At 39.7% G+C, this 26,841-nt stretch overlaps 1 protein-coding gene across 2 annotated transcripts in view; it reads right to left on the bottom strand.

Moving 5' to 3' along the window:
* The window catches only part of tbx4 (T-box transcription factor 4), a 44,511-nt gene extending 21,311 nt beyond the window's left edge, over positions 1-23,200 (bottom strand). Inside the window, exons 1-4 of one of the 2 annotated variants that reach the window (XM_033630824.2) lie at positions 23,117-23,200; positions 17,039-17,184; positions 15,735-15,829; positions 8,566-8,685 (exon numbers count right to left, since the gene is read on the bottom strand). In XM_033630824.2, coding sequence (XP_033486715.2) covers positions 8,566-8,685; positions 15,735-15,829; positions 17,039-17,182 — 359 coding nt within the window. In that variant the 5' untranslated portion in view covers positions 17,183-17,184; positions 23,117-23,200. Of the gene's footprint in view, positions 1-8,565; positions 8,686-15,734; positions 15,830-17,038; positions 17,185-20,491; positions 20,687-23,116 lie in introns of those variants that run through there. The other variant, XM_033630823.2, reaches the window with a different exon arrangement.
* Positions 23,201-26,841: the final 3,641 nt, after the last annotated feature.

The raw sequence follows: 26,841 nt of genomic DNA, 5'->3' as shown, positions 1-26,841 counted from the left end.
GGTTTGGCCCCAAGCTACGTAGCAGAAATGTTCAATCAATCAATCAATCAAACTTTATTTATATAGCACATTTTCATACAATAAATTGTAACAAAGTGCTTCACAGAATAGAAAGACAAATGCCCCAGAACCCCCTCCCACTCCCCTCCTCCCCTCTATTTTTCTCGTTTTCTGCCCGAGTATTCAGCTTTTTGCTTTGTTTGTCGAAGCACTTTTTAAACTCTGTTTTTAAAGGTGCTATATAAATAAAGTTATTATTATTATTAATACTGTGACTACAAAATTCTTGCTAAGGTTCTTGCATTGCGCCTGGAGGCTGTTTTGCCCAAAATCATTCATCCCGATCAAACAGGATTCATAAAGGGGAGGCAATCCTTTGCAAATCTCCATCGACTGTACAGTATTCTATATTCTAAATCAGGACCCACCCCAGAGGTGTTTGTGTCACTTGATGCTCATAAAGCTATTGACCGTATTGAGTTTAAATATTTATTTTCTGCCTTTGATAAATTTGGCTTCAGCTGTCTTTGTCTTTTGGATAAAGGTTCTGTACTCCTCACCACAAGCAGCAGTTCGTACAAATGGCATTGTCTCTAAATATTTCCCTTTGCAGAGAGGTATAAAACAAGGGTGCCCATTGTCTCCTCTCTTGTTTGACTTGGCTGTTGAGTCTCTAGTGGTAGCTCTCCAGGAGCAAGATGATTTTAAAGGCATCAAGCGGGGAGGTATTTTGCATAAACTATCCTTGTACACGGATGATTTGCTCCTGTACTGTTCATCGCCTCTCACTTCAGTCTCTGTTGCTCTGGATATAATCCATTCATTTGGCAAGATATCTGGCTATAAAATTAACTTAACGAAAAGTATACTTGTCCCAATTAATGCAAGTGCATCAAGGCTCTCTTTCGTGCAACTTCCTTTCAAGGTGGTGACTCACTCTGTTGTTGAAGATGGCGCCAGTGTGTGAGGCGTTCCGTCCGCTGCTCCGAATTTGTGTTTATACTGTTTGTAACACTTGTTGCACATAATGTCAATTGTCTGCTGGTGTATGATCGCCAAACGTTGCTAGATCTGAGAATCTCTGCTAAAGATCTGGTCAACTTAGATCATTATGGACAGCAAACGCTGTCTCCTTTTTTGTCGGACATCCCAGCATACCTCTGCCGCATGCCAGCGCCACTCCCTCGGCGAAAACGCCACCGCCGCCGTGGTAAGCATGGCGGCTGTCTGGTGAGGCTGAGGGCTCGGTTGGTGCGTCCTGACTGTGGCGGATGTGGAGCGGTGCCACGCCTTTGTGTCTCTCGACGTTGGCTGGACCCTGTCGCTGTCTGCTTGGTACTGGTGGCCGGCTCGGATGATCTGTTCCTGCCCCGCGGTCCCTGCCCACCTTGTCCCCGCTGGCGTGGAGTGGATCCGGGGAACCTGCAGCCTCTTCGCCCAGACCCGCCAGCTCCTGCCAGGTTTGGCCTGGTTAACGCAAGATCGCTTGCAAATAAAACATTCATTCTGAAGGATTTCTTCACATTTTGTGAACTGGATTTCCTCTTTGTCACTGAGACTTGGCTGAGTGTTGGTGAGTCCAGTGCCCTCACAGAACTTTTACCTGCCGAGTGTTGCTATTTTAATTCTCCACGGACATCTGGTCGAGGAGGAGGAAGTGCGACTATTTTTAAAAGCGATTTTAAATGTAAACAGATCTCGCTGTCATCGGCTCTTGCCAGCTTTGAATTAAGTTTGTTTAAGCTGGGAAGTTCTCACACAGTGCTGTGTGCTGTGGTTTATCAGCCTCCCAAATACAACAGAGACTTTTTAACTGACTTTTCTGTGTTCTTGGCTGATATCATGCCGAAATATGACCGGGTCCTGATTGTCGGTGATTGTAATATTCATGTGTGTTGTCCAGAAAACCCCCTGGCGAGGGATTTTTCAAATATAATCGACTCTTTAAATCTTGTACAGTCTAGGGTGACCATATTTTGATTTCCAAAAAAGAGGACACTCGGCCGGCCACGACTACTTAAATGATACTCGCAGTTTACTCAAAGATGCCTTATCATTTTAATATATTTAAAATTTATATGAATGGATAGAAAATTCAGTTTTATTACAAAATAATATCTCTCAAAGACAGAAATTCAGATAGGCCTCTATAGGGGACACATACACACACTAGAGTGTGGCGATCCAAGCCCGACGGTACCCGACGGGTCGGGTTTGGTCAAAAATGTAGAGCTACATTTTTGCTCTACATATAGAGCAGAAATATGCGGCCTGTGCCGCACTCTAACACACACACACAAACACACGGAAAACTGGACATTATCATCAGTTTATAAAACCCCCCCAGACGCCCCGGACGGGGCGTGAAAAGTGGACATGTCCGGGCAAAAGAGGACGTTTGGTCAGCCTAGCAGTGTGTACTGGGCCCGACACATGTACAGGGACACACACTTGATCTTGTTTTATCATATGGTTTGCCTGTTTTTAACTTGGAGGTCTGTGAAGCGTTTTTCTCTGATCATATGCCTATACTTTTTGAAGCTGCGGTGTGCTGTAACTCAGTTAAACCTCGTGCTGCTGCTCGCAGATGTCGCGTTATTAACCCTTTCACTGCTGCTCGCTTCTCAGCCGCCTTCAGTCAGAACTGTGTCACTCCCGTTCCTGTGTGCGATGATACAGAGGCTCTTAGCTCTCAGTTTCTTGACACTTGTCAAACTGCCATTGACTCTGCTGCCCCATTAAAGAGCAGGCAGCATAAAGTTAAATCAGAGCCTTGGTTGAATGAAACAACCCGCACTGCCAGACAGGAGTGTCGTAGAGCTGAGAGCAAATGGAAAAAGGATAAACTGGAAGTGTCTTTTCAAATGTTGAGGGATTGTTGGCGTCGTTACCAGTCCTCTGTGAAAGAGGCTAAAAGAAAAATTTCTCTGATATTATTGTCTTAAACTGCCACAAACCTCGTGTGTTGTTTAAAGTGATCAACTCTGCTCTGAATGCACCACAGACTGTGGGAATTGAGCCCTCCCCTTCTGTGTGTGAAAACTTTCTGCAATTCTTCACTGCTAAAGTCATTTCTACCAGAGCACTTATTTCACTTCCTGCTTATGACCCCTCAGTGTTTGTCCCCTGTTCTGCTGTTTTTGACTCAATTGAGCCTGTGACCCTGCCTTTTGTGCAGGAGACTGTGGGGCATTTAAAGCCATCAGGCTCGCCCAATGACCCTGTTCCTCCTCAACTTTTTAAGGAGGTTTTCCCCACTGTTGGGCCATATTTACACAGCATCATTAACAGCAGTCTGTCCTCAGGAGTTGCTCCTGTAAATTTTAAACATGCAGTTGTGCAGCCACTAATTAAAAAACCTGGACTGGATCCTGCTGTTATGGCTAATTTTAGGCCCATTTCTAAATTGGCATTCTATTCCACTGTTATGCTGATGACAGCCAGATCTATGTCCCCCTTAAAAAGGCTGATTCATTCTCCCTTAAGCCACTATTAAATTGTTTAGATCAAGGCCTGGATGGCTCTAAACTTTTAAAATTTTAATTAAAAGAAGACTGAAGTGATGGTCTTTGGTGGCACCTCTGTGACCCCCCCAGTCGATCTGGGTTCCTTGGCACAGTACGCCAAACCTATTGTTAATGATCTGGGGGTAAAAGTGGATGCAGATCTCAAGTTTGACAGCCAAATTAAAGCTGTGGTGAAAACAAGCTTCTTCCAGTTAAGGCAGCTGGCAAAAGTAAAACCTTTTCTACAGAGACAGCACTTTGAAACAGTAATTCATGCCTTTGTGACCACTCGGCTAGATTACTGCAATGCACTTTATATGGGGGTCAGTGGGTCCTCCATCGCACGTCTTCAACTGGTACAGAATGCAGCTGCACGTCTTTTAACTGGCACAAGAAAGTTTAAGCATATTTCACCGATTTTAGCTTCACTCCACTGGCTACCCGTCCATTTTAGAATTTATTTTAAAATTCTTTTATTTGCTTTTAAATCTCTAAATGGTCTTGCCCCAGCGTACCTCTCTGAGCTTCTGCACCCCTACACACCCAGCCGATCTCTCAGGTCATCTGACCAGCTGCTCCTGAGGGTTCCCAAAACTTGGCTGAAGCTCAGAGGGGACCGAGCGTTTTCGGTTGCAGCTCCAAAATTGTGGAATGAACTGCCGCTGCACATTAGACAGGCCTCCTCACTGTCTAATTTTAAAACTCTTCTTAAAATGCACCTCTTTTCTTTGGCTTTTAACACCACGTAGGTTGTTGATTTTATGTAGTATTTTGTCTTTTTATTATGTTTTATTGTGTTTATTTTACTGTACAGCACTTTGGAAACCTTCGTGTTTATATAAATTGTGCTTTATAAATAAAATGGATTGGATTGGATTGGACTCTTTTACCTATCTCGGGGTGTGCATGACCAGAGAATATGCAGACTTATTTCAGAAGAATTTCAAACATGCTCTAGAAAAGGCTAAAGAGGATCTTAAGTGCTGGGAATATCTCCCCATTTCATTAGCAGGTAAATTAATTCACTTAAGATGGTTATTTTACCCAGACTATTGTAACACAATCCCTACTTTTGTACCTAAGGTATTCTTTAAGGAGCTAGATAAGCACATTAGCACATTTATCTGGAGCAAGAAAATCATGCATATTCGTAGGTCATTTCAGCAGCACGTGTACTAACAGGAACTAAGAAACGAGATCATATTTCTCCTGTTTTAGCTTCTCTGCACTGGCTCCCTGTAAAATCCAGAATTGAATTTAAAATCCTACTGTTAACTTATAAAGCTCTAAATGGTCAAGCTCCATCATATCTTAGAGAGCTCATAGTGCCTTATTATCCCACCAGAACACTGCGCTCTGAGAACGCAGGGTTACTCGTGGTCCTTAAAGTCTCCAAAAGTAGATCAGGAGCCAGAGCCTTCAGCTATCAGGCTCCTCTCCTGTGGAATCATCATCCTGTTACGGTCCGGGAGGCAGACACCGTCTCCACATTTAAGACTAGACTTAAGAATTTCCTCTTTGATAAAGCTTATAGCTAGGGCTGGCTGAGGCTTGCCTTGTACCAGCCCCTAGTTAGTCTGACTTAGGCCTAGTCTGCCGGAGGACCCCCTATAATACACCGGGCACCTTCTCTCCCTCCCTCCCTCTCTCTCTCTCTCTCTCTCTCTCTCTCTCTCTCTCTCTCTCTCTCTCTCTCTCTCTCGTATCCTATTACTGCATCTTGCTAACTCGGCCATTCTGGATGTCACTAATTCAGCTTCTTCTCCGGAGCCTTTGTGCTCCACTGTCTCTCAGATTAACTCATATCACAGCAGTGCCTGGATAGCGTGACGTGTGTGGTTGTGCTGCTGCCGTGGTCCTGCCAGATGCCTCCTGCTGCTGCTGCTGCCATCATTAGTCATTTGTCATACTTCTACTGTTATTATACACATATGATTATTATCACACATGTATACTGCCAGAAACTAATATATACTTTCAACATATTGTACCACAGTAGCCAGAACTATAATGATAATATTATTACTTTCATTAATGTTGTTGTAAGCTACTGTCATTACCGTCTGTCATGCATCTCTCTCTCTCTCTCTCTCTCTTTCTGTCTCATTGTGTCATCCGGATTACTGTTAATTTATTATGCTGATCTGTTCTGTACGACATCTATTGCACGTCTGTCCGTCCTGGAAGAGGGATCCCTCCTCAGTTGCTCTTCCTGAGGTTTCTACTGTTTTTTTTCCCCCGTTAAAGGTTTTTTTTGGGGGGAGTTTTTCCTTATCCGCTGTGAGGGTCCAAAGGACAGAGGGATGTTGTATGCTGTAAAGCCCTGTGAGGCAAATTGTGATTTGTGATATTGGGCTTTATAAATAAAATTGATTGATTGATTGATTGATTGATTGATAGATAGAAAAGTCAAAGTCAGGAGGTGGTCTGGCATTGCCTAATTTTTCAGCATTACTACTGGGCTGCTAATGTCCATAAAGTTACATACTGGATGTGCTCCTTTAGAGATATAATATTAAAATATATTCTGGTGATTAATCGAGTGATCAGATAAGAAATACTGCGTGATTTCATCAAATTACTTTCGCTTTATTTAAGGACAGTAGTAATATATAAAAGAGAAATGAGAAAATAAGCAACAAATGAAAGTCAGAGCTGTCAACTTCACGCAAATAACCGGTTTCACACGCACTCACGCTACGCCGCTTTTTCTCACGCTGTCAAATTAATCACTGTTGGGCAGTAGCTCACTACAAGTAGCGACGTCATGAATTTAACAGCAATCTCAGTAGCGTAGTGGTAACGTCACTACTTTCTGAGTCAAATAGCTTTTCAATAATTAACTTAATTAATTGACCGAGTAGAGTACCGTACAAGTTACAAGTTCTTTTTTCCCCCAGGAGAAGTTCTAAAATGCATCAGACTCTTTTTATGCGGAGTAAAACTGAGGTAGGCCTAATGTGACTTAGGCCAGCACCACACCGAGGCATATAGACGATAGAATTGCCATCCGTCCCGTATAATAGGCTACGGGATTGTCCCATATTGAAAAATTAAATGAACTGTCCCTTACTGATTCAATACTGGACGCAATTTGTCCCGTATTTCTGGCATAATGGCTGGTCTGTAACTCGGCGTCATCACTGACATGGTTACGGAAACTCCACGCAGGACTGCCTGCTCATTGACCGGCTGGCTGCTTGATAAAGTTATGTGAAGGTCTCTTTACGCCCGGATGTTAAACTTATGGAATGTATAGATTTAGAAAGCTTCACGTGCACTTATATCTCAGGCATTGTGGAGCTGGGTGCACATGCACGAGCTTTGTTGACACTCCCACAGTGAGACATAAATTGAGCCACACAGATATCGATTTGCAAAGTGATTGAAGGGTGTTTCTGTATCACTTAGACCTGTTGATTCAAAATATGGCAGAGAAGAAGTGCAGTTTTACAGACTGTCTCGCACCGGCCTGGTTCTCCGACAGAATAACTGTCATTACGCGCGACCATTACGCACGGCTGTGGCTATCAATAGCCCCCGTGCCACTAATTCATCACACATAGGCCTAACTGCAAACCATCTTCATTATGAATCGTCAGCCATATTATTGATGATTAATTTATAGCTCTATAGTGGAGGTAACGTAAGCGGGTTGTGTAACAGAAATAAATATCCAGTGCGCTGTAGTTGTACTGGATTTAACAAAGATGCCTCGAGGCTTAGTAATCGAATTATTCGAGTTACTTCAGGAATCGTTTCAGCCCTAATTCCATCAACCTCTGCTGTGTCAAGACCTGCAAAATCCTTCCATCTCTACTATTGATATGGTTATTTTGGTTATTATTTTTTAAATTATTAATCCAAAGTGATAGTTTAGTATATTTTATGAGACTGAGTTAATTAATTGGTTATCATTTTCCTCTTTTGGGAGGAGGTGCCCCACATAGTGATTTAATGTAAATTAAATAATATTAATATAATTAACAACTATTTTTAATAATCATTCATTTTTTTCTGAAAGCTATTTTAAAACTTTTAACCACCAGTTCCCAACATATCAGATTATTCCTCAGATGATCTGCTCTTGTACAATAATCAAAATAAGGACTAAAAAAGGAAAAAGAAAAAAAGGAACATTTGGAAATTGGATCTACTATTATTTTTGTATAGTGCCACATCACCTTACTATATTACTGTAGGTAATAATGCAGGATATCCCTCTCTGAAATTATACTATGATATTATTCAGTGCTGCACATTCCCTAACAAACTTGAAATTAATAAAATTAAGTATTAAAGTTGCCTAATCCTGACTACACCTTGACCATAGTCTTCTGCTATCAACATATATTCCTAATGCTAACCATACAGTAGTTTCCCTGCACAGATAGAAACAACTTTGAAAATCATTTCACTGGATGCACAAAATGGTCTGATATTGATGTTGTGATCACAACAATTAACACAAATTCAGCCAACCTTCACTGGAGGCTTCACAACCATCACTGCAACTTTAATGCAAGTTTTACTATTCTTATACTAAAACGATTAAAATCTCATTTAATTGCGTGCAGCGTTTTTATTTGCTCAGCCCCTTCTTGCCCCCCTCTCCTATATTTTCTCTCTTTGTTTATTATGAGATGACCACTGCAGGAGTGTGAGCTCTGTGCCTGGGACAGAATCACAAACACAGTGACAGGGCTAAATGTAAGTATCACACAGCTAACGTTACCCAACAGTTATTAACCAGTGTAACAACACCGTTGAGCCATTTCGGTGTCAGTTTGAGAATGTTGGGACCATTTAACATCTCGGTGTTAGATGTTAGCCGCTGCTGCTGTGTTAGCTCATTCTAACAGAGCAGAGAAAGCAGGAGAGCTGCTCGCTCGACTCATCATTGCTCAAGAGGCTACAATCAAAAAGGCCTGCAGTTTATCTGTGGGTGCTGCCCATGGCAATGTGTTCAAACATGGTCCTTCAGCACTTCAAACAGCGGGTTACCCCTCCACCCCCTCAAAAAAACACTCATTTATGGCTGTGGCAGTTGCAAACTTACCACTTATTATCACAAAACTTGTAGCGATGGTCATCAGCTGGGACAATGTCAATAAGTAGAATGTATTTGGTTTTGAGGTTCATCCCAGTCACTTTAACCTTGTAGCTGGGAAACATCCTCCTGTTGAAGAATGTAAATAAAAAGGTGTTAGAAATGCGCTTTCACATGAAGCCAAGGTAATACTTGATTTAACAACTGAGTATCCGATTATCATCTTAAAAACATACGCATACATACAAACATACATTCTTATTCTCACACATATATCAGTGTGGTTGGATTCTTTAGGAATGATTTGATCGTACTGTATCATACATCTAAAAAAGAACTGCCTTTTCATATACAAACAATTTCAGGGACTAATAAAAACCTGCTTTTACCAAAGGTCTGAATTTGCAGGGGCCACTAAAACAGGTGTGTGTGCAGGATAAGTGCAGTATCGTCACGGATAGTGCAGATGATGATCGGATTAGCTCAGTGATGTTCTTAAGGGATTGGGATGAGAAAGGACCCATTATATTGTTTCATTACTATGTATTGTAAAGTGACCTTGGGTTTCTTGAAAGGCGCTATATAAAATAAAATTATAATTATTATCATTATTATTATTATTGTGGGACTGAGAGAAAAGCAGGATGAGAAGCTGCCTTCTCTGAAACCTGAAACACCTTGACCTGAACATAAAGTGGATCAAACCTACTTCTATACAAATAACCCTGTTAAGCAAAGTACAGAATAAAATCCAATTGCCAAACCTTCCACAATCATTTTCTTGATGTCGTCCTTACCATCAAAATATCACATATTTTGGCCTGGTAATGATTTGTCTCCTTGCAGGGATTTATTTGGTAGAAGACTTCAACGCTCTCATACTTGTGATACCAAGAGGTCATAAAAAGTATGGGAACACACTTTATCTTTCATCTTTAAATGCATCCAGTCTAAAACATATAATATGCTAATATAGCACTCAAAGCAATACATCATATGAAGGGAACTACCTTTCCTGACCTCTTCTGGGAAACCAAAAACGTTTTCATCCTATCTGTGCCAAAGGAAATTTTGCATGGGGCTCTTTGCCCCTTATAAAGCCCTAAGTGTTTTTTAATGGCACCCAAGATTGGACAATAGTTTAGACAGCCGACTCATCATTGCTCAAGAGGCTACAATCAAAAAGGCCTGCAGTTTATCTGTGGGTGCTGCCCATGGCAATGTGTTCAAACATTGGAGGACACTCCAATGAAAACCCTGAATGCTTTCTGGGAAGATGGCTTAGTATCAAAACCCCTATCTACATATTTGCTGTTCCAATTGGAGCAAATGCCCTTCAAAGGCTCGTAGTGCCTGACACCATCTGATCATGTTACTGTAAATACTCCCTAACGTAAGATAGAGAGAGAAGAGGGGGATTGAGGGCAGGTAATTTAAATCTCTCTCCCAGGCTTCAAATCCAATCAGTAGGAGAGATCAGTCCCGGTATCATCCTCACTGAAAGACGGGTTAATCTTAGAGGAACATTCAAAACAGACCTCTTCCCATCCCTGGCTCCACTCACACTATACAGACAGAGCAGATGGAGGCCTGTGTCAACACATGTGGCCCTCAGATTTGTGTAATATGGCCATAACTACCTAGTGATGGGCTCTGCTGCTGCTCAGTCCTCAGCTTATGGTCAAGCCAGACAGATAAACTGGATGCACTGCAATCTTATACACAAATTAATATTGTGAGTAAAATGTGTCTTAGTTCTGTACAAATTACTTAGCTTGGTCCTAGAGTATGCTGTTAGGTCAGAGTATACTTCAAACTACAAATTGGGTTGTATGATGTGCCAGCTGGTCAAGTCTAAGGCAAAAAGTGTTTAGAACAGCCACACTTCAGGTTATAGTGAGGTGGAGACAAAATAAAACGTACAAATGGGGATTTTGTCACACTTTTGGACAGTGTCTCCAAAATGACAGCTTAAAGATGGTCTAACTGTGCCTTCTTTTACACCTCCTCACACCTGGCCAATTACAGCATACAAGGGTCTGGGATTATCACTTTTGGAAAGTTACAAAAATAGTTTAATACAGCCTCCCCATTCCACTATCAGAAAGGGGGTTCCGAATGCCATTAGGCAGTCCAACAAACTCTTTGTTGGTAGCATACTGAGGCCGATAAACCTTTATTGTTGAACAAGGACAGTGTGTTTTGATTTTTGGATAAGAAATAGCACAACTTTCACTTAAAAAAAACATCCATTGCATGTAATAATACCAAATTATCTGAATGCAACCCACATAGTTTAATCCTAAACCATGTTGTAGAATTAATGTAGTTCCAATCATTTGCCATATCCCACTTGACTGACAGGATCAAAGTTTTTGTTTTACAAAGTCCAAACACGGTATATTTTGGAGTTGTATATCTGCTAAATCTATTAAAAATATTCTAAGTTTTGCAATTCTAGACAACAGATTCTCTAAGGCAGACAATATGAAAGCATACATATACATACAATGGTGTGACTAAGTGAGTGAGTTTAAGAGGAGCATGAGAAATGGAAGTCCGAGAGTGTGTGTATGATATCAGTGTCAGGGTGTGTGTGTGTTTCTGTGCCCAGCCAGCTGTTTCTCTTAACAATCCCACATGTTTAGGCCCTCCGGTGATCCATTCCCTCTCTGGGAATCTCCAGTACCACGGCAAGATCAAAAGGACGCGGGTTTGGGGGGGGGGGGGGGGCTACAATGTAGTAGACGTGGAGTATTGTGGGCGCCAGATTCCTCTTATCAACCTGCCACTGCTCTCTTGATGGGCTGTATACAAAGATGGAGAGTGAGGAGAGAGCTGCGCTGGGTGCTTTGAAGAGGGAGGATTATGCCTGGACAATTACACTCACAATAACAAGTCTACTAGGCTTAGATAGGTGCTGCATGGGAGTGGATTGAGCAAGTTTCATTTCAAAGTGTTGGGAAAATGTTGGATCCCCTGCATGATGATGCTTCTGTACCTCCTCACCTGCCACCTCTGCACCGACCCTCCTTTCATGTTACAACTGTGGGTCCAAAGCTCTTTTTAAACCAGGACACCCCTTTCATATGTTTTTTTTCCTTTGGCTCCCGATTTTACAAACATGTTGATGAAGTAGATCGACAGTTTCAAACAGTGAAACTGTTTTTGTTTTTTTCATTTAAATTTGCACATTAAGTGCCCAGTGTATAACATATGTTTCATAACCTTATATGAATATAAACAACTTGTAGGCTAATGTAATTATCAGAAGTATACTGTTCTGTGCCTAGGTGTAATTCGACTACCTCAGATAATATATAACATTCTTATGAATGTAAAGTATTGGTATATGCAATACCCTCCAGTATTATTTGGTATCAATCAATCGATCAATCAGTCACTTATTTATTTGTCAAATGAAGTCATACAAGGTATGACTCCTGTGACATGCGATCAGATCAGCTTATTCAACTTGTGCATTTAGAATACAAAGAAGGCTTTCTATTCTATTCTAACTTGTGCACTGTGATTATGTCCTTTTTCTGCCCTTCTTACATTGTAGGCTGCTGCTTTATAATTGTCCATGTTCCCAGATGAGCTGCAGTGTGTGTGTGTCTATGACATCCTGGATGGTTCTAGTAATCCATGGTTTGTGGTTGTGGAATGATTTAACTGTAGTTTTGGGTACTGTTGTCTGTGTTGTTTTACAAATTAAATCCACCACAGATCCATGTTGATTACATGGGTGATGTCCATGGTGGTGTCTTGGAACATGCTCCAGACTATGATAACTCCATCTCTCGTGTCACTGGGGGGATGAGTTGAAGTCATTTCACATTTCTTGACCTCAACAAGATGGCTGCATGGCCAGTCCACTCAAACACAGACAGTGACAGTTTATTCTCCTTGGGGCGCATGGTGGGGAGGAAGTGAACAGCACCTCACATTCCCACCAGTCCTTATTCACCATAAAACATATGCCTCCTCTCTCTCTCTACCTAGAGTCTGTTCTGTCAGATCCACATATAGAAAAAGAGTCACCGAGTTGAATGGAAGGAGTGTTCTGTATGTGCCATTTATAATATTAATTAATACAGCAGCAAACCACTACTTGCTGGAATAATGGCTTACTGAGCTTAGAATGAAGTCATGCTCCCTCTGTGTGAGTTGTGATTCGAGCTTCTCTGTAGTGTGTTGTTGTAAGTCATTTGGGACATGTGTGCATGTCGGTGCATATGTTTATCCCACTGGCTAGCTCATTGTTGCTGCTTTGCACTGTGTTCACTCTCAAGTTCTCCCCTTACAGCACTATAAACTCGGTCAGCATTGTTAGCACTGTTACCATTGTCTAGTGCTGTTTATGGAATTAGCAACTGGCAGCTGGCTCAGCCACCTTAATGTTGAGAACTGTGTGTAGACAACTCATACTCTCTGAATTTAGCATAGAGCCCCCTTTGAAGGAACAGGCACTGAGACTGAGTGTTTCAGACAAAGGGTCAATGAGGCTATATGCAGCAGACAGAATGAGATAAACGTGTTCTTTGAACATTAAAACATGTAAATATGTTCTGATACAAACTCAAAATACAAGAACAAACCTGAAAATGAGCATGTCTATGATATTCATGTTACACTACAAGATAAATTGTAATAATTTTTGTGATCTGTTGTTCTTTCCTCATCATCAGGTCAAAATGTTTAATTTGTCCAATACTTCATCAACACTGGTATATGACCAAGCACTAACAAGCCTAGTGACAGCATCAGCCTCAGCTGTACTTTGTGTTAGGCGCTAACTGGCTAATGTTAATATGCTAACATGCTGAACTGAAATGATAAATGCTATATTGTCATTCATTCATTTATTCATTCATGTATTTGTTCCATGTAAGCATTGTCAGTGGGAGCATGTTGCCACACTGGCAGTAGCATTTAGCCAGAGTCCAGCCTCTCATTATTTGATTTATGATTTTAAGGCTTGGCTGACTATGGCGTCTTTTCCCCAGATATTTCACTCCTTTATCAAGCAGAACATATTCATGCAGTCATTATTTTATCTGCACTGGTTTGTGATTCTATAAAATAAATAATGAAGCCTCTTTGGCTTCTGTTTCACGATTTATCATCTGACTCTGATTATGAGACAAACTGGTGTCCTGAGTGATGGCATAGATTTGACATTTTTGAGAATTAAACAATCAAACACAGATTAGACTTAGACTTAGATTAAACACTAAAAGGTAATCTGTGCCTGGTTTAGATGATTCATTTTGTTACATTTTCTTGTATTCTCTGTGATTAATATTTGAAACATTTTGGGAGAATCAATGGAAATGACTCACTTCACTGAAAAACTTTCTAATGTACAAGATGCTCTGATTGCACTTACAGGATGCTCTGCTCAAATGTCACATTTAATACAGTGGTATTCTGTATTTGACTGGGCTACCAGACTTCAATGTGACTAAATGTCTTCTGCCATGATAACATGGGGAGTAGTTCTAAATGCATTATTCATAACATACTTGAATAATTTAATCTGGTGTTATCATATAGTGTGAGTTCATTTTCAGAGCTGTTGCTCCTGAAGGATGAATCCAGTTTCATGCGACTTTCAGTATGTCTGCTGCAGACTGACAGTAGGTAAACCCAGGAAGGTTTCCCAGTACAGCTGCGCAGGTAAAGCACTGCATGGCTCTTCAAAGGGCTTTAAGGATTCAGAGCCCACTTTATCAGCTGGACAAGGGAAAGCCCATTACTTACGGTTATGCAGCATTAAGGAAAAAATGTGGTGACCTTTTACATTTTTTTACTGAGAAAAAAAAAAACATCCCATGAGGAATGACAGGCGGAGGTCGATTTGAGAGTGTACTCATTCTCTGGTTAATGTCCAAAGGCCTCACCATCTAATCCTCAGGTCGCATTAAATCCAACAAGCCAAGCAGTCATTTGTGTTTTCAATTATGAAGTCACTGGTACAGGAACTTTCTGTCTCTTCCTGAAAGACAAACTTATAACTGCTTTGTGTTACTATTAACTGCCTAAACAGATGGTCACAGAAAGGTATGATACTAATTTTGTGCAATGAATCCATCCCTTAAATATCACTTTCTCTGTTATTTTCCACGAACTTATGAAGAATATAAGCAACTTTTGGTTAATAATGTGACTAATAATATATGTAAAATTTTCCAAGTTTCTGTTGACGTCTTGGTTAAAATCAAGTGAAAGTGTTTTTTTTTTTTGAGGAAAGGCTCCCTTTAGCCACTGACTCTCTGTTTGTGATGACTTCACTCTAGTGTAATGTATTATGTTATTTATAACTTTGGTCTGAATCCTATTTTTGTGTGGTGTAAAATATCTAATGATTCATTATGCACAGCGGTGGAAAGTAAGTAATTCAGTTAATTTTAGTTTTGTACTAAATTACATAGAATGTTGAAGTATTTGTTCTCTGAGTATTCTAATGTTCTATACCAACACTCCACTATCACATTTCTGGAGGATTTTTCTTTATTTTCTTTCCTCCACTAAATTTGTCTGACTATAGTTACAACTTACTTTACACATAAAGATTTTACATACAAAACTCACGTTCATCTTATTAAATGATGCATCTTCATTTATTCAGCTAACCCAGCAGTACATGAAATACTTAAAACTACAACACTAACATGATCTTTACATGTCAATACATCAACAATAAAAAATAAACCAATCAGTAAACTAATACAAAATTCATATCAACACTTTTAAGTGGCCAGTGTGCAAAACAAGTACTTTTACTATTGATAACTTAAAGTAAATGTTGCTCGTACTTCTGTGCTTCCAATTAAAATTGTTAAATACAGGACTTTTAATATTATTTTACAGTATGGTGTTGCTACTTTTAACTAAAGTTAAACATCTGAATACTTCTTCCAGCAGTGATTTTTACGGTAATTTCTAATAATGGAATATGTTAACATAGTAGCATATATACACATCCATTCTCAATTACCACCTTTCTAAATACATACAGGACATCACTTTTTTTTGGTCATGGATAAGAAATGTTTAAATTAAGAATTATTGCATTTTGGCTAATTTGTAAACTGAAACTAACTGATGATTTCCCATCTCTGCATGTAGACTGTACTGTTACAGATAGATGGTGTGTTAACTGCTGTACTAACCTGCCTGCTTTAGTAATGATCATCTCTGTACCGGCCTCATGGAACTTCTTCCACAGCTCACTCTCATGAAGAACAACCTTAATGTTCTCAATGTTCTGAAAAAAGAGTGGAAATCACTGTTACACTCAACACAAACCAAACCATCTTGTCATTACCACAACATATGGTATCAAGAAAAACCTAATATTATGTAAAGTATTTGAATATATACTACAGAGCAGTGGTAGAAAGTTATAAGTATAGTTACTCAAATTGTATATAAGGACAAATTAGAGGTACATGTACTTTACTGAGTATTTCTATTTTCTGCTTCTTTATTTGTGTACTCTTTTTAGAAATATTGTACATTTTACTCAGCTACACTTAACCGACTTAACTGACAATTTTAGTTACTTAGGATAACTTAGTTACAGATTCAGATTAACAATGCAAAATGTAATCAATAAATGACATTAGGCCTATAATAATAATAATATATATAACGGGGCTCTACTGGTCCCCAGGTCGATATTCACATGAAACCTTGCAAAAAAATGTCAATACACACACACACACACACACACACACACACATATATATATGTAAAATCATGAAATTAAAATTAATAATCATAATCTAATTATGTGATATAATATAATATAATATAATATAATATAATATAATATACAGTAAAATATTCTGAAATGGACCATACAGCATAATGAGTTCTTTTACTTTTGGTCTTCTAAGTATGTTTTGATGCTGTTACTTTGGTACGTTTACTTAACTAACATTTTTGATGCATAATTCTTTTTTTTTTTATACCAGAATAGTTCCACACTGTGGTGTCACTACTTTTAGCTAAGTAAATGATCACAGTACTTTGTCCACCACTGCTGCAGAGCAATGTATAAAATCATCTGCAGTTTATCAAATTTTAAATCCACTCCATTATTGTACTGATTTGACCATTCTTGATTAGAGTATTTCATTTGTTTTGACACCATAAAAAAAATCATCAGGGCACAATTAATGAAGAGCTGTATTTAGGTGTTGGTCTGATACACCAGAAAGACAAAGCAGATAGATCTGTTTATGGTGATAAACAGATGTATCTGCTGTGTCTTTCTCCACTGAAACTACTTCATTTAAAATATATATATATATATATATATTAGATGAAATATATTTATTTAAAAAATCCCAATAAACATGTAATTCTAATTAAGGTTTAACTATTTGGAGAATCATCCCTCCATATTTCTACAAGCTGCAGCCACAAGAAGCAACTGTGTGTTTTTGCTGTGAGGTCTCTCCATGTATACCTGGTCAGGCTCATTAGAACTGGGAATGGTGGGAGCTGTGGACAGGCCCAGTCGTGAATGGTCTGGAGGGAGATCCGTCTCCCGACCGGTCTGGACCTGGCTCATACATTCATCCGTTACGGGTGAAAGCTTCTCCTGCAGCATCTCTGCACGATTAAAAAAAATACTTAGCTGTCAGACTCATCAGTGAGTAGCTGTGATGTTCAATGTACATCAGACCTTGCATCTGACACTTAACAGATATAATGAAGAATGCACACATTCAGTATATAGCCTATAGACTGCAACATGTATGTGTAGCCTGCTCTGCACACTCCGTTGCTCTTTTCCAGTGAATGTGAGGAGCTTTCAGCCTTGTACCAGCAGTGTACGCATCAGCTGTTAGACTCTAAATTCTACATGAATCTGTTTTGCTGGGCAAGTCTTACTTTGGATTCAGACAAAATTAAAAAAAATAGGTAGTCAACAAGTCAAAGCTCAGGTATTTCAGATTTCAAAGTCTCAGCAGCAAATCACACTGACATACTCAGTCATAACTATAGTAAAAATACTACTGAGAGTGCAGTATGGTTTAAGAAGATGTGAGGTATATGATGTAATGATGTTTGATGTAATTATGAAGTACACAGGCCAGCGATTTAAAACCCTTTCTAAATGGATGGATTCAAGTTTTTAGCAAGAAAGGTCGGGACCAAAAACCAGTGAAAAAATCCAGTTAAAGTAACAGAGTGGGAGTAAAACGGGGGATGTATTTGCCCTTGTCATATGTTGACGGTCATAGGTCCTTGTGTCGTTCAAACCAACAAAACCACTGAAAGTTGTCTTTCACACAGCTTCATACCTCCACATTTGTGTCTGTGTCTCATCCTGCTGCTGTTATGAACTTCATGTCTACCTAAGACTCTTGAGGGTGCCATCAGGCTCAAAACTGCAAACACTGTTCTCTAAGTGCTACTTAAGAGGCTGGAACTATCGGTCAAGGATTAACAAACCATTTTTTCTGTTTCAAAAACATTTTCTCTTTTTAAAAATGCTTTATTCTCAATTGCATTCAAAAGCATTTTAACACCTCACATTTTAGTATTTCATAATCTGACAATAATTTCTCATTCATATCATGTTTCAGCTACTGTATTTCACACTAACAGCAGGTTCTCAGCACTCTTCTGTAACTCTTTAGTGTTCTCAATTACACTAAGTACAGGCCTTTCTAAAGAATTTAGGCAAAAACTACACAAACTACTGCTGAACATCAGTATGAAACCTGTTCCTTTCTTCTCCCTGCCTCTGAGAGCACAATGCTGTTCATTCCTCTTGGTTGCACACAGGGGATGTGAGTCTGTAAACACAGAGCTGCCACTCTCTTAGCCATGAAAGTGGAAAGGCGGCGTCCAGAGTAAACTAATGAAGACATTTGTGAAAGCTAATAAAGATAAGAACTGACTGGGAAATGACCAGAGCAAGACCAGAGTGAAACTGGGCCTTTCACTGTGGTTTAACTGAGCAGCATGAGCCAGAACACTGTTTCTCCTTCTGTTCCTGTCACTGTGTCTGGGCATTCAGTTTGAGAACTATTCAGGCCACATATTCCTGCACATACAGTGCTATTTTATAACCTGTCAACACTAAAAAAGGGTAAACAAATGAAAACATAGGTTCTGTCCTTAAGTGCTGTTAGATGTTTGTTTTGAGCACATATTGTTGTATGTAGCCTAAATGTACAGAATCCACAAGGGAGTCTGGTTTTTGCCTGATGTTTGTACTGTGAGAAATGTTTGCTTTAAGTGAATCTGCTTGCAAAACACTGCTATGCACTTCAAGAAGAAATAGTGTCCGTGCAGCAGTAATTAACAGTGTTAGTCTTTTTCATATGCAGATCTGGAAAGTCTGGAAAAAATCTAGACAGTAAATATGAGCATTCGCATGTCAGATTGTGGTATCAGAAAAACTCTGTTATCCTTGGTGCACATTTGACTACAAATTAATGTAAAGCTCCACTGTTATTTTACATGCTTTTGGTGGAGGTCACGTGGTCTGGCCATCAACATTACATCACATTCTCTACTGACAACATATCAGATCCTGGCAAGGGTCTGCAGAAAGTAGAGTGCAGACCTTAAAATGAAAAATGCAAAAATAAAAAATATAATACCCTGAAAAGTTTAAATAGAAATACATGAGTTATGCGTCTGTGTGTGTGTGTGTGTGTGTGTGTGTGTGTGTGTGCATTTAAGATATGACACGTGCAAACTGAAACAGCTGTAGCCCAATAAATTTCAACCCGCCGCCATTTTGTGTCTGCAGCCCTGATGCATAAAGGCCTGAGCATCAACAGGGAAGGTTCTTCAGTCTAAACAACAAACAATATTAGATGACGAATACGTACGTAAAGCATGCAAAAAAAGAAAAAGAAAGAAAGAATAAAATTCCAACATCTCTCTGTAGTTTCACAGTAATTTGGCGACACTTCACTACAAATCTGCACAGTCTACAGAAATTTAAATTACTTTTAGAAAATCATCATAAATTAAAGCCCTGATTTGGCATTTAATCTAACAACACTGTAAACTTTTTCAAAGATGGAATGCAATGACCAGCGTCATGGAAACTCCCACAGTGAATTTAGTGCCAATCAAGTGTGGCTTTCTAACCGTATTCCATTGAAAATAATAATAATACTAATACTAATACTAATAATAATAATAATAATAGGCTACCCAATGTCTTGTCCAGGGCTAATTTAAGCTAATGAGAAATGAAAATACAAATCCTTTAAACACCATTCTCCATATCTGAAAAAAATATTTTGACAGTAAATTGTGAATTTAAAATTATATAGCCTATTCACATCATTTCCTTACGTTAAAATTGCCATCTTTCAATATTTTAGCAATAGGTTACAATAAAAAAAAGTTGTAATTAGCCTATGTAGCCTATGTATGTATGTATAATAAACAACAATAATTATAGTAAAATTAAGTGTTATTTTTATAAATTGTTTTAACAGAAAAAGAATATCCATCTTGTATCTGTAAATAAGACCGATACTTTTGCATTTGATTACGATGTAGGCCTAATTACATAATATAACAATGTCATGTAAAAAGAAAAAGGAACAATAGGCAATGAACAGTGAAAAATAAAAAGAAAGCCTCAGTATTAATCTAATTTGCTTAATCACTTCATCTTATTTCACACTCCTGCTCTCTCCCTCCACCCTGCCCTAACTGTCAGATTCAAATCTTCCATATCAGATTGTGGTACCATTCGTACCGCAGCTGATCTCCCTCACAGAGGATGACACTGTGTATTTCAAAGCCCACTTGTCCTCTAACACCATGTCTTTAATAGCCCGTCTGGAACACACAGCGCTGTTTACAAGCAAGCAGATAATCAGCAGATAATTAATTTACACTGCAGCTTATCAGAAGCACAGACGTGTCTCTACTGTACCTCATGCAGTCAGTCACCTATCATCTGCTTAAATCCATCCTGCGCACCGCAGCTTTGTCTTTCAGCCTGTTAACAGCAGGGTGTTTCCCTTCCCACAGCGGCTGCACGTGGTTTAAAAAGAGCCCGTTCTCAGGCGGGAGTGTGGAGGCTGCGGCGGCGGCTGTCCGCTGGGTAGTGTCAGAGCGTCGGTCGGTTCGACTGCCTTAGTGCCTTTCAGCTTCCCCAGCATCGAGCTGGGTTCTGCGCATGTGCAGTGCACTATCTGAGCTCTGGGGGGGGGGGGGGGGGGGGGCGAGTCAGTGTGGTTTTTTCTTGGAATCACACACACACACACACACACACACACACATTGCTGCACGTTACATGCACACAGTTGCTCAGCCCCCTTTATGTGTGTGTGAGATTTGTCTCCCCGTTTCGCTCTCCGGGCTGACCCCGATGCTGCAGCGGGAAAGCAGTGCCTTCCAAGTGTTCTTCCTCGGAACCCTGGTAACATCCAGCCACCACCACCATCTACATTTGGCATCTATCTGCATGCACTTTTGCAATACATTTGCCGTATCATTTTCCACATAATCTTGATTTGGGGACAAAGATTACTTGTAATTGCCTCTGTGGAGCAGTCAATATTAAGCCGCTGTGACGTGAGTCGTCTCTGTGTCATTAGCCTGTTTTAGGTTAGCAGTGTGGACTACACCTCAGGAAGCCTTTAATTCAGTTGACCTGATGTTGACTCACTGCTCATAGAAGCATAGCCATGGCCTCAATGGCCACAAACACTTTGTGCATTGAATTAAACTTAACTCCGAAAGATATCCCCAACATTCAGCTGCCTCAGGAGATTCACTGTTGATCAACATCCAGTTTTTTTTACAAGAATACTTCAACCCCAAAAATTCTTTTATCCACCAAAATAGATATCTCCTCTGATCAAGATTTCAATAAACTTATTTCCAAATAATGGCAGTTAATATTAAGATATATTCCTGGAAAACAATCTCTAATCCGTGTAAAGCAATATTCTTTCATTTTCTAGCCAATAAATCGACCCTTAAAATTATCTGTCAGTCTACAAAATAAAATGCCGTAATTTCATTGCCTTTTTAAGAACGAAATTAGTCCAACCTGTAACGTAATGACTCTCCACACTAACAGACTGAATGACTGACAATTATTATTTGCGGAAAACTTTAGTTTTCTGGTGTCAGAAAATGGGCCCGTTTTGTTACAATGCAAATTCAAGTTTAAAATTCAAGTTTTAAAGTTTCAAGGCTTGAAGTTTTAAATTTTTCCATTTAAAACTGCAGGTAGACTATATATAGAATCAATGGCGATAAAAGAATGGGCTGATTTACAAAAATACTCTGGTAAATCGGACCTTTGTTAGAAAAAAAAACGTGTTGCCACGCAGTAAATACTCCTTTGGATCACTTCATGCGTTTAAAGCAAGCAAGATATGCTTTGCATGCTCCCTGTGTGTGTGTGTGTGTGTGTGTGTGTGTGTGTGTGTGTGTGGTGTGTGTGTGTGGGGTAGCAACCGACCACCAGCCGTCATCCTGCAGAGGTGCAGCCTCACGGTTGTGGATGGCCGCGCTGTATTTGCAGGTGAAATATGCGCTTGTGGTTTTGCAGTAAATGAAGCATAAGTCTGCGGCGCGTCTATAAATCAGGTACCAGTATGACTTATATATCTGTTGGTGACATGGGCAAATGAACGGCCACCGTTTGTCATTCGACTGTGCGTATGTTTTCAGCTCTGCTCCGCCGCCTTTCCAAGCAGCCTGATCGCGCTGCTGACAGACACCTAACCACTCTCTCCATCTGCTGAAAAGTGTAGTTGGAGCGGCTGCTGGGTGCTTTATTCTCCAACCTCAAACTATTAACCACACACACATTCTCACACTACACTATAAACATCACATCATCTGCTTAATTTACTCCCATTTAAAGTCCATTAATCACTGAATTGTTTTTTTTTATTCTAGCCTATTACTTTCATATTTTCACCTTTCAGTTTGCGTGTTGATTAAGCTATTGGCTGTAAAATAACGCCTGGGGTATGTTTAGCCGAGTTCTGTCTGCAGCAGGGAAAGAAAGATGTGGCTGCATTTATTTCAATAATCGCCAATTAGAAAATCAGTCAAATTAATTGGAACACAATGATATCATAACTCGTTCACAGCCTGTAAAGTCTGCTACATTTACACATTGTGTACATTGGGGAGAACTGGTAATTACATCTCCCACCTCTAATATTATGAGATAAAAACAAGACTGAACTGTCAAATTTATTTTGTAAAGGTGCCCCATGGTCATGAGGCCAAAGGCAATGGACTTACTGTAGGTAAATTTAGGTGGCAAACCTGCAGAAATGTGATCATTAGTGGATCAGAAAAAAAGCTATTTCGTGCAAATACCAAATTTAACTATTTTTTACTTTTCATTTTCAACAGGCTGAAGGCAGAAACCGACTTTGTCAGGCAGAAATGCACTAGACTCCCTAAGAAAAAATTAACAGTTTTAACCACAAGTAGAAAAAAAAAGAAAAATAATAATTTAAAAAAAGCATTCTACTCAGAAAATACTGATTAGTTTTGGATCAGTGTTAGTGATATCCGTTCTTACCTCTTACCTCCTGCTTTGCTCTCTCACCTCTGCGCTCCCTCAGTGTCCACACACATGCAGCACCTCTGCAAGTAACTGTTGCAATCAAAAAGTTAGATATTTTTTATAGGAGCAGATCTGAGCTGAGGTTGTGAAGAGGAACTGAACGTAGGCACACTCCCACCGTCACGTGGCTGGAGCAGGAGGAGGTTGTAGCAACAGTCAGTCTGACACCAGTGCTGCACTGGGAAATATGAGTTCCAATTGGTGATCACTGGAAGGAATAAAAACATCAGTATCCCCAGGACTCAACCCTGTCTCACAGAAGTTGTATGAAATAGCTTATTTTGTAACGTTTTCAATAGAAAAAACACAGTTCATGCAACCACATTAACTCTATTGGTGTATCCTCCACTGAATTCCTAACTGCAGTGCATTCTGTATCAAATGCCATATTTGTCTGTATATGCTTATACATTGAAATGTCTTGCTTGTGTTCCATAGTGTCATACATTATAAAAACATTGCCATGTCTTTATGTTAACAGTCCACTCTTTTCATAGTAATATTTTATTTATATCAAGAAAATGAAAAATTTCAGTGTCCAGTGATAAACATGTATCTCCAAATGAGGTAATTCTGATTTTTCAAATAAAATGTCCTTACTTCCCTTATGGATTGAGAAAATTTACCTCTATACTTCACTACTACTGAGGTTAAATAAACAATTAAAAAAATTCAACTTTTTTTCTAAAAACACATCGTCATTTAACATAAAACAGGGTTATTGTTTTAGCTAATGAAACTCAATATTTTTGAGACACGGAGATTCACAGGATAACAATGAGATGTGAGAAAATCAGCAACTTCCAGTTTGTTTACTTTTCTGATTTAACGGATCTTTTTACAAATTTAATTTCAAATAACTGAAACATAAAGTTGTGAATCAGGTAGTTTTCAATAGCATTGACATAAACTGCACAAGATATCAAAGTATTAATGTCAAAATATCTGACCCCATTCATGGCTTAAACAGCATATGAAAATTACACTTCAGCAGTTTTATTGACATCCAAGTGCTGTCTGCTGAATAGATTAATTTTAATCTTTCAGTGTCGTTGTGTTTACAATGTTGTACTTATAATATCAGCAACAGTTGAAAATAAGGTCATTTTCCTGCTTGAGGGCATTGACATCTAACTCTATTCAAACTGTGTATTTGCATTTTGCATTGCTGAAAAGAAGTCTCTGACACATCTGTATTAATGATTCAGACATAAACTGATTGCTGATCTTACAATTTACTGCCAATTCAGTGATTTTGTCCAGTTAGAAATGTTGAATATGTTTTTCATTTTCACCTCCTTGTATTATCAATGCTTTTGACTGCGTGTCTCAGACACCTCAGAGATTGTCAAGCTGAAAAGGCAGTTCATCCTCAAAGTGGTGCAGTGGGTAAACGGCTTTGATTTCACTCATTTGAAGTGAAGCTGCTGTTGGTGTCGTGGTTGAAGGAGTAGGGTGTCAGATTTATAGCAGTGGGAGTCTGGCCTTTTCTCTTCCTGGCATAACATTTTCTTATGTAATTGGCAGAAGGTGGGGTCTGGCTAATGCACTCCACCACATTTCTTACTACATCTGTTCCACACCTCCTTGTTTCTTCTACAGTCAAAATGGCGGAGGTTCAGGCTCCCTTTCTTATTAGCTGGATACACTGTCAGGCCCCTCCCACCTCCTCAATTTTCATGCTGTTTCATTTCTAATCACTGATTGGCCATTTTCAATCCTCACCAACGCTGAGCTTTAAATGGCTTTAGTGCCTCACAGACAAGGCGGAGATTTTTGTCTCAGCTCCCCTCCCTAGGCCTCCAGTGTAATACTGTTCATGGCTGACCTCCAATACATTGCTCAAGCATGCTTTAGTAGTTATCAGAATCAGAATCACCTTTGTTGGCCAACGTGGACACATACAATTTGACTCTTTTTTGCATTGCTTTCAATGAACTTACACAGAAATAGGCATAACAGCTAGGAACAAGGACAACAGACCTGGACAAATAAAGGTTAAGTCTATTACGTACACAACAGTGTTAAAAAAAAGGTGTACATATAAATATTACATAAATATATCTAAACAGCACCAATGACCACCAGTAAAATACAAGTTAAGTGTTGTGTAAGTTGTGTGATAAAGTATTAGGGTGGAGTTGCTCTGAGATCATAATGTAATGGTTTGACTAGTAGCTGGGGTGCCAGTCAGGTCGGGGCCTGACCATTGTCAGAGTCTTGTCAAATTCTATAAAAAGTACATGTATCAGAATACACCTTATAAATCAAATTGACCCTTTTAAACACTGCAATGAGACTCAAATACCCTGGATGATTTCCATCCTCTTAAACAAATCACTGAACCACATCTCTTGAAATCCAACAAACAATATATTCAAAGCACAAGTAATCAGTTAATCTGTAGAAGTGAATGTGGAGTGAGTGAAACAGATCCAGCAAGAAACACAGTCCTGAAGTACAATCTACAAAAACTCTGTTCCAGGATTTCTCAGTCCAGTCAATTATAATTACAGTCTCTCAGTTCAGTTCAGTTCAGTTCTGTTCCGTTCAAAAGATATCCTCCCTCCAAACAATATAATTCACAAGCCAAATGGTTTAATCCACTGAAGTATACTGACAGATCTTGACACCAGAGTTTCCATTGTCTTTGGATGGTACCGAGAGAACCATTCCATTCTGGCTCATTTTTTTTTGTTATCCCTCTGTTTAAGTCCCTAGCACACTGATCCAATACCAAAAGAAGAAAACACATCAGTACTGATGCCATGCCAAACTGCTTGTCCATCTCATGCTCCATTTTACCCTAACGTGTGAATAAGACCCTGAGATACTTGAACCCCTTCGCTTAGGGCGGCACCTCTCTCACAGCCCAGAGGGGGCAATCCACCATTTTCCAGCAGAGAACCACCATTGCCTCAGATTTGAAGGTACTGACTTTCATCACAACTGCTTCATACTTGGCTGCAAACATGCATACTGCAAAGACCAGAGAAGCAATTCTGAGGTCCCCAAACTGGACCCCTTCCTCTCCCCGGCTGTGCTTTGAGATCCTGTCCATGAATATCACAAACAGAATTGGTGTCAAGGGGCAATCCCGGTGGAGGCCAACACCTACTGTAAATGTGTTTGACTTTGTGCTGAGTATGCGGATACAGCTCTCACTTTGGTTATACAGGGACCGGGTGGCTTGTAGTAATGACCCTGGTACCCTGTATCCCTGCAGTACCCTCCACAGGAGGGAAGAGGTCGTAAGCCCTCTCAAAGTCCACAAAACACATGTAGACTGGATGGGCAAACTCCCATGACCCCTTCAGCATCCCTGCAAAGGTAAAGAGCTGCTCAACTGTGGACGGAACCAGGATGGAATCTGCATTGCTCCTCCCGAATTCAAGGTTAGACTTGGTCGGAGCCTCCTATTCAGTACCCTGGAATAAACTTTCCAGGGAGGCTGAGCAATGTGATACACCAATAATTGGAGCAAATTGTTGGGTCTTCTTTTTGAAAACTGTGACACTGAAAAGGCTATCAGCCAAGACAGCCCAAAAAGGTCCACAGCCCTCAGCATCTCAGGGTGAATCTCATCCACACCTGACACCTTGTCGCCAAGGAGCTTTTTGACTACCTCAGTGACCTCTGCCAGGGATATAGATAAGGCTTCCCCCTATTCTTCAGACTCT

This window comes from Epinephelus lanceolatus, chromosome 4, assembly GCF_041903045.1.
Source record: "Epinephelus lanceolatus isolate andai-2023 chromosome 4, ASM4190304v1, whole genome shotgun sequence".
NCBI classification, from domain to species: domain Eukaryota; kingdom Metazoa; phylum Chordata; class Actinopteri; order Perciformes; family Serranidae; genus Epinephelus; species Epinephelus lanceolatus.
This window is presented reverse-complemented; position numbering and strand designations above follow the sequence as displayed.